At 38.3% G+C, this 14,128-nt stretch overlaps 1 protein-coding gene across 4 annotated transcripts in view; it reads right to left on the bottom strand.

Annotated features, from left to right (window-relative positions):
• NFAT5 (nuclear factor of activated T cells 5) overlaps positions 1 to 14,128 on the bottom strand; it is a 101,697-nt gene that overhangs the window by 22,593 nt on the left and 64,976 nt on the right. For all 4 annotated transcript variants that reach the window (XM_019487736.2, XM_006258823.4, XM_019487737.2 and 1 more), the window contains 6 exons: positions 12,767 to 12,957; positions 8,692 to 8,864; positions 5,791 to 5,925; positions 5,533 to 5,585; positions 2,833 to 2,965; positions 2,158 to 2,235 (listed from right to left, as the gene is read on the bottom strand). In XM_019487736.2, the coding sequence (XP_019343281.1) occupies positions 2,158 to 2,235; positions 2,833 to 2,965; positions 5,533 to 5,585; positions 5,791 to 5,925; positions 8,692 to 8,864; positions 12,767 to 12,957 (763 nt within the window). The remainder of the gene's footprint in view (positions 1 to 2,157; positions 2,236 to 2,832; positions 2,966 to 5,532; positions 5,586 to 5,790; positions 5,926 to 8,691; positions 8,865 to 12,766; positions 12,958 to 14,128) is intronic.

Here is a 14,128-nt window from a genome sequence, read left to right as displayed (position 1 = left end):
TTCTTAAGCTTATTTTACAACATCTTAGTCCTCTGGGAAAATGACACTTAAATTACACTTGAGAGAGAAGTACATTTTTCTTAAGCAGTACAAACCGGTCTCATAGTACTAGTTAACTGGAAAGAAACTCACAGCGCACGTAGTCCCTAAAACCTGGATGCTAATAATAATAATAAACTCACTACACAAGCAGTGTGGGGGAGAGCTTAAGATAAACTCCTTAGGCTATGGACAAACACAACTTTTAGCTGCTTTAAGAGAGGAAGGAGAGCTGCTGCTGGGAAGCCCATATCCATGGTTAAGATGCAACTCTTAGGTCCACAGATTTCTGTAGGCATGAGGTAACTAAATTGCTGTAACTTTAACTCTTACTGAAACAGTTGAAAGTCCCAACAGTGTTATTATTACACTTGCACAGACTGGAACATGAGGTATCACTACAGGAGCAGGCAGATCTAGCAATGTTAGCATTAACAGCTTATATCAGTATCACTGGATATCAGTGCGGCTGTACATCTGCCTAGACCCTTCTTCTCCCCAACCTATAATATCCCTAATCCTATCTGAACCCTAAACTAATATAAAAGCAATAAGAATCTGTCAACTATTTGCAAACTAGGCAGAAAATCCCTAAAACACAAACTAAAGCCACACACTGGGATTCCATCTCAGTCAAGAAGAAACTGTAATGGCAGTTGGCCCTCAACTTGGTAAAGTGCAAAGTGCAGCCTGGGCAGACATGCAGACCATGTGGGCTGCTAAATTCTCTGGTCTCAGGCACATGGGGTGCATGGACAACTTCCAATAGAACAGTGACAAGAACTCAAAAGAACTGACAAGCAGAAAAATACAGAAGAAAAGAAAGATTCAGTTAATATTCCCTGCACAGTTTTCTAGTATTAAGCCTCATGCTTCAGGTCTTAATCCAGAAGTCAGAGACACGGATCGGATGCTAAAGACACATTATCTCATTCCTCTCTGTAGTGAGGTGGTACCGCCTGCTTCTGTACTCAGTGACTGCTGGTCACTGGTGCAGGGTGCAAGAGATGTCTGATGCAGTGTATCAACCCCTGTTTCCAACCCTTTTGATCTTGGTGCACACTGACTTTTTTCATCATCCTCTGGCTCAAAAAATTCTTCAGAGATTTTCCTTAAATATTTACTTCAAGTTTCAGGCCATTATATCTTGTATTACTGCTCTTGACTATTCCTAAGAGTATATTTGACTTCTAGATAAACCAATTGCCATGGCTGAAATATGAAGACAATTAAGTTTAAATACCTACTTCATGATTTTAACCTGAAGCTATGGATCCCTATCAAACTTGTGATCACATGGTTTAATCTGTTCTCCTTTCAAATTGCCTTCACCAGAGCACGTTATGGAAATTTCCATTAACCTTGGCATGCTAAAATAGTTTTAACAAATGAATGAGAAAGGTCTCCCTCTTTTACTTTATTCCAATAGGAAAAGTCTAAATAAATTTCACACTATAAATTTAGACCAATCTAAACTTGCATACCAGGAGGAAAACGAGGCAAACACCACGCTTATGCAGAGCCATTACAGAACACGCACACAATGGAATGAGTAGAAAATAAATATTAGATTTAATAAGGAGCCATACTCTTCCTAGCAAAACCACTAATATAAAATCACTTCTGGGCACTGACAGAACAGCCTCTGCTCTGCCCCAACACAATCACATTGTTATGTCTCTTGAGGTAATGTCCAAATCTAATGTATTAATTGAGGGCTGCTTGTAGACACAGTTCTTACTCCTTTATATCTTAGTTTGTTTATATTAATACACTTACATTTCCTAAATCTAATTTGCATGTTGGGTTTGTGTAAATTGTACAATTCCATTTTCTTTCATTTTTCTTCCTTACAAATGTTCTAATGGAAAATTGCAATGTAAGGTATGAAAAAGAAAAAGTGTCCAGATGGATTTTTTTTTACCCTGTACATTGTTTTCACCTTGTCCTATTCCACATTAAAATACAATTTTTATGTTTTCTTTTAGTGTAAGCACACTGTACATGATCATAATCTTATTTCCCTAGAACCCAACTCTTCCAGTGCACAATTGGGACAAAAATAATGGAGGAAATTATAGCTCACTCAAACAGTATTTATAAGGATCAATTTAGTACCTTTTATGGCCTCTTCAAAAGAGCAAGGTTGTGCTGGGCTGGAGATTTCCTCCTTCACAATGACGTTCAGAGTACCAGCTGTTGGGGCAAAAATAGCGCTGAATTTTTAATATGCTGAAAATATTCTCACACAGAGCATGCGTCTACACATGCATTTTAATGCACAGTAGACTATTTTACTGTGCATTAACACATCACATAAAAAAATGACATTTTGTTGATGCGCAGTAAAAGAGTCTAATGCTCATTAAGCATCACTAAAAAAAGCATGCAAATGCACTACTGCGTATTACTGCAGCCTAATGTGCATTAGTTTAGTACTTCACATTTGAGGTATTGAATTTAATGCACGTTAGAAAAGGTGTATTAATGCACGGGTAGATGCGCCCAGGGAGAGAGAGTTATTAGCCTTAGTTCTCCGAGATGTGCTGTTCTTATACCTCCTAGCACTGTTGTACACGTACCCAGCATGCTCAAGTTTAGATTCTTTTGGCTTGCATTGCTTGTTGGGGGCCATGTCTGCAAATTGTGTCCCTTGTACACAAACCAAAGGCATAAAGGGCTGAGTGACCCCAGTGATATCTGAGCTATTGCCCTTATACAGGCCTCAAAGTACTGGATAAGGGCAGAAAAATCCACTAAATATACATCCCTTAGCTTCTTAAATTTACGTACGTGTATCTGGAGTGTATGTAAACGGCTGCACATCGTGTGATCTTCCAGCATTGGTCACCACATATATCCCAACAGAAACAGCTGAGGTTATGTGCTGGTCATGATATGGTGGCACCTTCACAATAAGGTGATTCTGAATTGCAAGAGGGAAGAGAGAGTGTGTCAAAAAGACTTTCACCATCTTAACTTCTTAAAAGATAGTTTCTATTTAAACACTTCAAAAGAAAAACAAAGGATTTAAAGGAAAACAAGGAGCTTGGGAGACGGTGATGGCTGTGTTCTTGTTGAAAGAAGTGAACAAAGCTGAAAAGGCTACTGGAATGTTCCATCTAGGCAGCCTTTATTTGCAACATATAGCACAGCTGGAGGGATAGGATGGGAAAGATGCACATACACCACAGTACTATAACTATGGTTCAACACCCCTCTCCCTTCAAAACCCTCCCCAAACCTTTACAATTAAAACCTACCAATTCAATTTTTTAGTATTTGGGAACAGCAATTTTTATTTACACAAAAGATTCAAACAATTATAGCTAGCAAACAAATGTGTGAAAATCCCAACCTGCTTGTAAATAATTTGTGAACAGAAAAAAGTATTCCAGTTGTTAATACATGCGCCTAATCAAGAAATAGAATTACAGGATTGTAAGGATTCAGCTAACTCAACACATAGTAGAAGAGCACATTCATCAGCAGTAGTAATAAGGTCATCAACAGTCTACAAGTCAATGTTTGTGTCTCAGTTTTGTACAGCTATTAGAAATAAGGAACTGTTTCTACCACTGTGTTTGTAGGAAGTTGCCTTAAAGACACTATATTTGTCAGATATTGTTCACGTCAGTACTGTGAGCAGAACTGATTCAGCTTACAAGCTGAATAGCTGGGAGAGGTAACCCAAAACAAGGGAAATTCAGATAGCTACAAAGCATATGGCAAATACAATGCATTTCCCTTAGTACTAAATTGATAACTCCTTAGGTAAGTGCCAAGGGCAAAAGTTTAGATACTTATTTTTCACTAGATTACAGAACAGTGCTTTTTTTTTTTTGGTTTTGTTTTACCAATCATTCAGCATGGAAATTAAACTCCACTCTGAAAAATATGTAGAATAGCTATACCCATTATACTCAACCAATCTCTTCCTTGTATTTTTCTGCTTATTTTTAAGTATGAATACAGACAGGTTCTTCTGCTGTACAAGCTATTCCTGCTAGCCTTGCAGAGCTGACAAGGGCAGCATTCTAATTACTGCACAGCAATGCAGTCTACCACGTTCTCATTCCATTCTACGCAGGTTCTTGTATCTTGCTGTGGTATCTAGGAGTTAAACCTGTGCTAAGCTACTGATGTTTTTGAGGGCATCTTTGTATCTTCCTTTGCTAAGGAAAATGGATCAGTTAAATCTGATAGGCAGAATGTTTATTACTTGCAATAATGTACAAGACAGAAAAAAAAATTTGGCCTCGGATCCTTGTTTGAGTTTGTGGTGCTGACTTTACAGGAAAACAAACACCTATTTTTATTTGCAGTTGTTGCTGACCTGGATTCAGCAAGACAAATCATTTCACTTTCAATAACAATAATAATCACGTTCAATTTTCTGAGTAGAACTCCCCCTTTATTTTTATCACTGAACGATTAAACAAACTGATGCTAAATCCGGTGTTTGATTCAGTGGTATTTATTTCCAGTGAAGAACCTGAAGCTCTGGCAGTGCAACAAAAAGAAAAGCTCATTCTAAGGTGGGTGAACTTTACAATTATATTATAAAGCTTCCCGTCCCGAGGTATTTTATGGAGGACGGGTATATCTAGGGTTTTAATTTGAGTGGTATCTAAACAGTTATGTGCTTTACTATACACCTAACCATAAGTTTAATAAACTGAAATAATCAAAACCAAACAAATAAACAACGCCCTAATAGGAGAGGGCACCAAATGAAGAATATTTTGTCCTGGGAAAAGGGTGCAGTATGCCTCATATCACTGGGACAAAGCAATCCTGAACAGAATTTGTCTTTTTGGTGTTCAGGATGGAGAAGTAGTCCCATCAGAGAACAGGTTTTCTGTACTGTGAGGCTTCCTTAGTATGGTCTCTCTCTTTATGGACAGATATTACAAAGGCCTAAGGAAAACTAGAAAGTTAGATATGTCCCTGTTCCTCTTTTACATTCTTTTTCAGTCTCAGAATCGACTGTGTGCCTTACTACTTATGTGCTGGCAAAGCTATAGATAAATGCTTAGTTCTGACAGATATGCTTACATGGTTGAATTACTAATCTATTAAGTGCAAAAAAGCTGTTAGGGAACATTAAGTTTCGAAGTCTGAACAGAGAACAATTTTAATGAGTAAAGTAAGCATGGAAAATTATATACTAAGCATATAAATAGCAGAGTACTTTTGCTTAAATTGTATTTTCTATTTTTCCTCCAAGTTAGGAAAGTATGCTTCATTAAAATAAAATCTCCCTCAACCTGAACAGTAAGAATTACGACACACCTAGCATCTTTGCAGCGCAGTATGTAAAGTAATCCTGATTCAGTTTGCTTAATCCTGTTCTCTACATTTTTGTATTCTTGTTCCTTGCTCAAAAACAATGATAGCAGATGTAGAACCCAAGTCTCTGTCTTGGGCAATGACATGAGAAGAGTTTCCAGACATTTATATGCAAATACTGAACAGTAAAATGATAAATACCTGATGAAATAATTCCATGTCTATTTCAGCTTCTGCTTTCCAAGAGTTTTCATCTGAGTTTTAAAAAGACCAAAAAAGCCAGTTTTATTGCACATCTCTGCAAACTAAAATTCTATTTTGTTGTCCCCTACATAGCTACCATAGTATCAGTTACTCCATAAGCTCTCAATAAATCCAGCAAAAAACAACCAGCGGAATATAAAACCCAAGCAGATTCTTCCTCTCCTCAGCCCAAGCCATTGCTGCTTTCATACTGACCAGAAATATTCTCTTGGAAGATTACTTTTGTTCCCTTCAGAAAGTTCTTGCCAATCAGAAAGACTTCCTCTTCTCCCTTTACTGAACAGCTGTGCAGACTTTTCTTTAGGATCTCTGGAACGCCTGCTGGTTGAGCTACATTGGAGAGACAAGTAGTTTGAAACAGAAAGGACTCCTCATGCTGCTTAACAAAAGATCTTTCCCTTACAGAACTACAAGCTGAAGAATAAGACCCCCCCACAATTTTCTGTCTTTACTATAAAACTTAGGGACCAGTAGTTTCAATTTTTCACATTAAACATGGCAAAATTATCAAGTCTGTGAAGTCTGAGCAATGCGCATCTGAGTATGACAAAAATTAGGTGCATCACTTCTCTTACTGAAGATGTAAGTGCAAAACTCCTTATGGTGGAAATCTGTGAATCAGTGTGTAAAGAATAGCAAAGTCAAACAAGGAAGAGTAGAAATGGTTGAAACTGAAGTTTCTTGAACCAGCCCACCAGCTTTGTAGTAAGTGGGACAACAATAGCTTCTTTTCAATTAACAAACAAGTTTCTTTTTAATTAATTCCAAAGGCCCAGTACATTCTGAATTTTTATAACTACTTTTTTGTGTGGATGCACTGAAAATGATTACATAAAAATGCCTCAAGTGTACAAATTAAACTTAAAAACTACTGTTTCAGTCACTCGCAGGAATCCTAGTGGTTACAGAACTACAGTAGTTGCAATGTTTTTTCTGAGAGAAAAATTACTTTACTGGCTCTTTAAGACAGGAATAAGTCCTCTAGATGATCCACTAATACAGAAGCATGGGATTTACTCAGTTGTAGAAACCAAACTGCAGCTGTAGGTGATCATCTTTATGTTCTGGAGGAATTGACTCTTCTCGCACTGTCTGAATCAATTAAGGCAGCTTCCATTAAAAATACACTGGAGGAAATAGGAGTCAGCAAACCAAATCCTCCTGATCCTTCTCTTTTCTACATGCAAACAGATGCATAAGAAACACACACCTATAGGAACATCATAAAATTGTATATTTAAGCCCATAAAGGTCTATATGAAGCAGCTTGTTCAGTTTTGTGCTTCTGAAAACATACATTTCAAACTAGTCATTTACACAGCACTTTTCCTTCTATTGTGCGACAGGCTTCACTGACGTATCAGGAACTAAAAGCAGAACCTCCAGAACTAAAAAGGTATAAGCTGCTACAGCTGGAGCCAGAGAGCCACTGCTCTGAGCTGTGAGCTAAAACAATTAATCTCCCCTGTGAATCAGCATGGAGGTGGCGTGTTTCATCATGTGGGCCTGTCATTTTCTGCATCTTAGAAACCAACATCTATTTTCAATGGCTAAGGTGCATAAATTAAATTTTACCTTTCCTGCAATGTATTTCTAGGATGCTGAAAGAATAGAATGTTATCTCTTAAATTTAAAAAAAAATCATCTCAATTGAAAAAGTAACAAACATAAATCTAAATTATTATGCGAAAAATGTTAAGATTTTGGATAATAACTGAAGAAACCTAAAGATTCCTCTCCATGATACACAGAGAGCTAAAAGCAAATTTTAAAAGTAGTACCATTTGGCTTTAATTTCCACTTGTGAATAATTCATATGAAATTCTGTTTCTCAACATATGAAAGATTTCTTCAACTATCTTACTATCGTGGTCAATAGTAGCAATCTTCAAGCTGGGGCAGACCAGACTGTAAATATTACTTCAGACTCAGAACCTAAAATTTACCAGCAAAACACTTTAATTATCAGCTAGGTCAGGGCTGCCCAACTGGTGGCCCACAGACTGCACATGGCTTACGAATGGTTAATTCATGGCCTGGGGGCTCGGCCTGGGTGCCACCCCCCCAAAATCACTCCTCTAGTTGGGATCGCTCAACTCCCACTGCCACCTCCAACTTCCACTTCCTGTTCCCAACCTTGGGTAATTCCCTTCTGTTAATCCCTTTCTTCAGTTCAGAAGATTGCCATCAGCTTTAAAATATTCCTTCACCTTTTTCCTTGAATAAATTACAAGAATTCCTAATAATTAGAAGTCAGTATCAGTCTGTGACTATACACTGATGGATAATTATTTCCCCTTTTCAATTCAAATAAAAATATATCTCAAGTACAGGTGACTGGAGGTGAGATTCAGGGTAGAAACATTTTTTCCATGCTACACTTTGTCCTTAATTTGACAAGCCAATAAGAAGCTATGCAAAAAGGAGATGAAAAGAAAAAGGTAAAAACTCGTGAAGGCTCAGACTCTCCATCTAGGTCCAGGGCTCTGTTGCTGTTGGAAGGCAGGAAAGAGAGAGGCTTTCCCAGTCCTGTAGCTGCCGCCGCTGGTGGTGGCTCCCTTATTTTCAATGTCACCAGGACATTTTAAGAATCAGTTGGAAAACTTAATTTTGCATAATCAGAATCAAATTTCTTTCCAAGCTGATGAACTGTCGTAACTCTGCAAAGCTCTTGTTTACCCACTTCAGATAAGTTATTTCTGCTAAGGAAAGCTGGGTGGTGACAACTGCAGTCTCAGTATGACAAAGATGTTAAGTGCCTGTGGCAGAAAAGTCACTTCACTTTGTGATCAAATCAGGTGAACATGGAAAAAGACTTCTGACCTTTAAAAGGCATCACATGGCTTAATTATAAACCAAGCATTCAAGAATGCAAAAGAATTTTTTAGAAATGTTTAAAGCACCTGCTTTTTAAAGAAACAACAAACGAGGAAGTCTCTGCTTCACGGTGAATAAGACTGATCTGTCACATACACATTAGAGCTGTATCAACTAAACCTTAAGTCAGTTTATAGACAAGGTGATCACAGTAATAGGAAGTGAGACCAGATTAAAACCAATACCCTTTCTATTCCAAGTTTTTGCTTTGATGCTTACTGCACAGAATGGGAGAGGAAGGTGTCTGCAGGGTTAGTGTCGAGCCGTCTTTCCGAGGGATGTTAACACGGAACACCAATCTGGCACGGGTGCTTTTTTTCTTTGAACCTGCAAGTCCTATTCGAGCTTCAACATCCGCATTCCTCAACTTCAGGATTCCCACACAATCAACCCTAGCAATGCATGAAATAGAAGTTAATAATTCAACATGGTTTTCCAAAATGTTAATTAGAACGTTTGCCAGTGTTTGGAGGTCAGAGGTTTACCATCTCCACAAATTTGCTTAGATTTGTTAACCAAGCTGCTAGTTCATTCTTGAAATTCTGAATTACTTTGAACTCTGCCTGAAATAGGAGTGCTACTGCATCTCTAAGGCAGACAAATAAAATTAAAATTAAAAATAAATAAAATTAAATAAAAGATAACAGATTCACCCAAAGAACCTTGTCTGCCTATGTCCTTAGACCAACACGGCTACAACCTACACCACTGCATCTCTAAGGGATTTATATCACCTTACCTTCAACTCATCCCTGACTGCTCTATGCATCATGTGCTGAAGCAACATAGAAAAATGTGAAACTATGAAGGAAGGGAAAACTAGAGAACTAAAGTTTATTATGTGGTAGCTCTATTGAGTGCTCAGTTTGCCTCCACACATCCCACCCTCTAAGTCCTGGAGTACAAAATGGCAGTTCTGGGCTCTTTACCAAAACTCTGGGCTCACTCAAGACAGCCACGGAATGAAAGCCACATGGTTTATTTATGGTATTGGGACCTGGCAGATGTAGCCATGACTTGTAGAAGTACACGCACAGCCCCAGGCTAGGACTAATAGCGCAGTGCAATACATCCACCAAGCACTCAGAAAAACATTTATGACATACTGTATAAGTCTCTCACTTTTCCTCATTTGCTACAAAGAGATGGTAGTGATTATGAAAATCCTAGAACTTTGTCCTGACAATAAAAAAATACCTGACAGACCATTAATATGGGGGTTGGACTAGAAAACCTCATGAGATCCCTTCCAGTCCTACTTTGCTATGATCTATTTAATGATTTTGTATAAAACCTTATAGATGCATAAGAGACAAGGAAGAAAAGAGGTGGGGGGTAGGGAAGAGAGATTTGGATTCAGATAAAAGCTGGAACATTTAATCAGCAATGCTCAAAATGTGGCTTAAAGTTCCAGAAAAAGTTCTGAAATCTGGTTGGATGGTAAATGGCGTTTACAACCTTAAGCAACAATTTTTCTTAGATATTCCTAAAGCACTCATCTTTTTTTTTTTTTTTTAAGAAAAAAAACAGTTGCCTTATTGAGAAGAAAAGTCTGAAAGACCTTGCTTTACTTTCTTTGAATCAAATAAGAACCATACAGAACACTACTATTTTTTTTTTTAATGGGGGCCCCATCTGTATCAAAAATCCCATCTTGTTTTGAAGCAGAGGCTGAGCGTGCTTTGGTCAGGGATGACGTAGGAGTAGCAATGCCTAGATATGCTGGGAAGAGCAACAGCTGGAAGCCTAGGAGATCCCCACAATGACAGCGTACAGCGTACTCATCTATGGCAGGTCAAAGGGCGTTTTTGATGTTCTAGGCTTTCTGCCTGGTACTGGTACAAGGGCTGTCCCTGAGGCTTTTTTAACAGGCTAGACCACTGGTGTCAAAGATCAAGCCCAAGGGGCTCTCCATGGGTTGGATCTGAAGCCCTGTACCATGTCATCTGGCTCATGGGGCTACCCACAGGGCCAGAAAATGTAGCTGAGAGAGGAATGGCAGCTGCTAAGCTCTTGAAGCTGCAGTGATCAACAGTTCTGCTGCCAAATGTCTGGCCCTGCAAAACTAGATAAGTTTGACTACCCTGACTTAGAAAAATACTTGTCTAGGATGGCTTAGATAAGAATGATTACACCTTGAGCAGGCAACTTGACTTAAATGATCTCCTGAGGTCCCTTTCAGCCCTACTTTTCTATCGTTCTAGCTGAAGAGTGCAAGCAGATGAGGCAATATGATCAAGAAACTGCTACAGGAACAGCTAAAGACAAAGTATTTTTATATCAGTCCCAGAAATACTGGCTTCCAAAATAGAACGGATAGGAAGCTATTGTCTGAACTTTGTAACTAGAGGCTGTCAAAATGAAATGTAAGATCCATTTCTTTGAGATGCCAATGTGCTTGTTAGGTATCTTCTATAGACCAAGCTACCTGAAGGTGAAGGCTTCTTTTATGGCCACACAATACTAGTCCAGCACACCTGTTACTAAGAGAGCAGTGAAGTGAGCGAGGTGCGGGGTTAGGTGTAGAGAGAAGAATACAAAGGGGCATTGGAAAAAAAAAGGGGGGGGGGGAATTTTTTTTGTTAATACTGAAATACTTCAGAATTAAAAAAGCTGGATTTTTTTGTAGATTAGATAAAGAGCCTACATTAATAAAATACTGTAAAGATCCATGTATAAACAGTGTTTAATAAACAGTTAAACAAAGATACAGATGCATATAATGCCATGAGTAGTTGGCCACTGCCTTTGTGTGTTATACAGTCTCTTCAGGCTGTCATGAAAAGTTATTAGCCGGCATGAGAAAACATTACAAAAATCCAGTATTGATAATGAACCTGACCCATTTTAAGAACACTAATGTTTCCAATGGGCAAGAAAGACTTCGCTCGGAGACCTATAATCTTTAGGTCAAGAGAAAAAGAGCATTTTAATGAAGCAGGAAGAAAGGGCATTGACGACAACTTGAATGAATCCTCTAGGGGAAAGTTTAAATCCAAATAGGGACAACTGTCTCCTACTAGCTTCTCTTCTTAAAATCTCTTTTGGGATAAAGACAAGATTTTTTCTGAGATGAAGATCCATCTTCTCTAATTCTAACAAGAGATGCTTCCCGTTTTATCAACTTATTGAAACAAAAATTATTGGGAAGTGGGAGCCTGAAGGGAAGTTGAAAGGCAGAAATAACTGACAGGACCGAACTCTATCCTGGAATCCCAATGCTTGATATAACATGACAGCTGTTTATCAGTCTGGGAAAGGAGAAAAAAAAAAAAAAAAAGACAACAAGAAGAAAACTGAAGATTTCAAAACAATGTTGCTGAGATTTACTTGAGTTGCAGTAATCTGCAGCAGAGACCACAGCAATCTCTCAAGGTCTCATTTGACACCTCCAATTCACCTCCTACACGTCTCTGAAAAGCCCCGAAGCTTTAGTAGAGTTCAGGTGATCCTGTAGCCATGACAGTCCAGGAATTATGAGGGGCAAAGATTTTTTGGGGTGATATCTTTTATTGGACTGACACTATAGTTGGGATAAAATTAGACAAGCTTTCAAATGTGAAGCATTCTTCCTCAGGTCCAAAGCTTTTAAGGGACAATATTGTTGAGCCCAAAGATGATTAATCTTTCTTTTCTTGTTATTTGTTTGTATTATATTAGTGATACCCGGATCACTAGTTCATAATTTAGGATACAAATCTCGCACTAAAAAGTACTTAGAGACAGAATGGGCAACTGAATCTTACCCATCTGTCAAACAGTTCACATATTTGCTTTTAGACATCTCTAGACTCTTGAGTGATAATAAAGGATTATTTAGATACATACATCTGAAAAGTGAATGTTTCATACCCAAGATGGTCAATTTAATTTGCCATAAGTGCCTGCGGTTTGTTCATATTTTTAACTGCTTTCACACAGTTTGTTGAACAAGTTCAAGAAGAGAATTTCTGGAACCAAGTTAATGAAGGTGAACAAAAAAAAAAAAAAGCTTATCTGAGAACAGACATGCTCAAATCTTAATCTTCCCACAGTGCTTCTTTTCTCATGAATTCTTGTAGGAAATTATTCAGGGAAGAAACATAAAAGGAATTTCTTTCCATAAAATGTAAATGCCAAGCTATAGTTAGTCAGTCTATCATTAGTCTTGCTATACATGTATAAATAAAAAAGATGAATATTTAAGATAACATCAGTGGTACTTTCAAACTTCTTTTTCTGAAGTACCACCTCCCCCCCAAATACTAGTCACTGTTTTATCCTAAAAATAACGCATTAAAAAAGTAGTACTTACGCAAGTGTCATGTTGTTGCTAGGGTCAAGGCCAACCTCTATGACTGTAGTACCCTCTATGTCTACTTCTTTGCAGGGTGTTGTGTTTCGCCCCGTTACTCTACAGGCCTGATAGAACCCATGTGGCTTCACTCGACCAGAGTCGTTCCCCACAAACACTTGCAGCACGACTGATTCATTGTGACCTTCCAGCTAGAACCAAAACAGCAGGAAGCAGATAATTAGCTGACCTTACAATGTATTCAGTTATAAATTAAGACACTTTAAAACATGCACCTGACCGTTGCACTGGACAGCCAGCCAACAAAAGTGACAGAGTAAACACTTTCTGGGAAGGGGGGGAAGCAAAAGAATCGCTTTATAATTTACAAACACACCCGAAGTTTGAATCGACTGTTCTTCTTGTATCACATTCTTCCATGGAAAATGCAAACTACACAACAGCTACCATTCTCGGTTAAGGACTGTGATCAATGTTATGATTCATATTTAAAGTATTTTACCCATATCAGAAAAGCCCTCTAGTGATAGCATGCTGTCTGCTCTCAGTTTGCAAGGTAGAACTGTTTTGAAACATTCAGAATCACACAAACACACAGCTGGAAGGGACTGCAGGAGATCATTTAGTCTAACTCCCTGTTCAAGTAGGATCACCCCTGTTTAATCCATGCAGACAAATGCATCTAACCTGTACTAAAAAAATTCCAATGATGTAGATTCCACAACCTCTCTAGCGAGTCTGTTCTACTGCTTAAAGTACTCTTATATCATAGTTAGAAAATTCTTCATAGATCTCCAACCTAAATCTCCCTTCTTGCAATTTAAGCCCATTACTGTACTGAAACTGTCCCATCTCAATATTGAGAATAACGGATTTCCATCTTGTTTGTAAAACTTTTTTTTTTAATTTTTTTTGCATATGTAGGCTCTTAATAAATCTTGCCTCAGTTTTCTTTTTTTCTAAACTAAACAAACACAGTGCATCTAACCTATCCTCATGCATCACATTTTTTAGACTCCAATTTTTGTTGCTCTTCCTTTTATGAACTTTCTCCAATTTGTCCCCATTTGTATAAACAAAAATGCTCAAAACAAGATGTACGCTGACTCACAGACCACCCAGAGATCCTAATCCAGCCCACAAGGTCAAATGAGTTTGACACCCCTGCTATCCTCTCCAGGGACTGCCACCTTGTAGTGGTGGAGAGGCTTGCATGTTCCAATGATCCTGAGAGCAAGGCCATTGGGAGCTTCATGGTCCCAGTAGGGTCACCCATGGAGACAAGGTTGAGGGGGAGAACTTCTATTCACAGCTTGACACCATCCTCTCAAATATCCCTGTTGCAGTTCAACAAGGAGAAAT

This window comes from Alligator mississippiensis, chromosome 10 (genome assembly GCF_030867095.1).
Source record: "Alligator mississippiensis isolate rAllMis1 chromosome 10, rAllMis1, whole genome shotgun sequence".
In the NCBI taxonomy this organism is placed as follows: Eukaryota; Metazoa; Chordata; order Crocodylia; family Alligatoridae; genus Alligator; species Alligator mississippiensis.
This window is presented reverse-complemented; position numbering and strand designations above follow the sequence as displayed.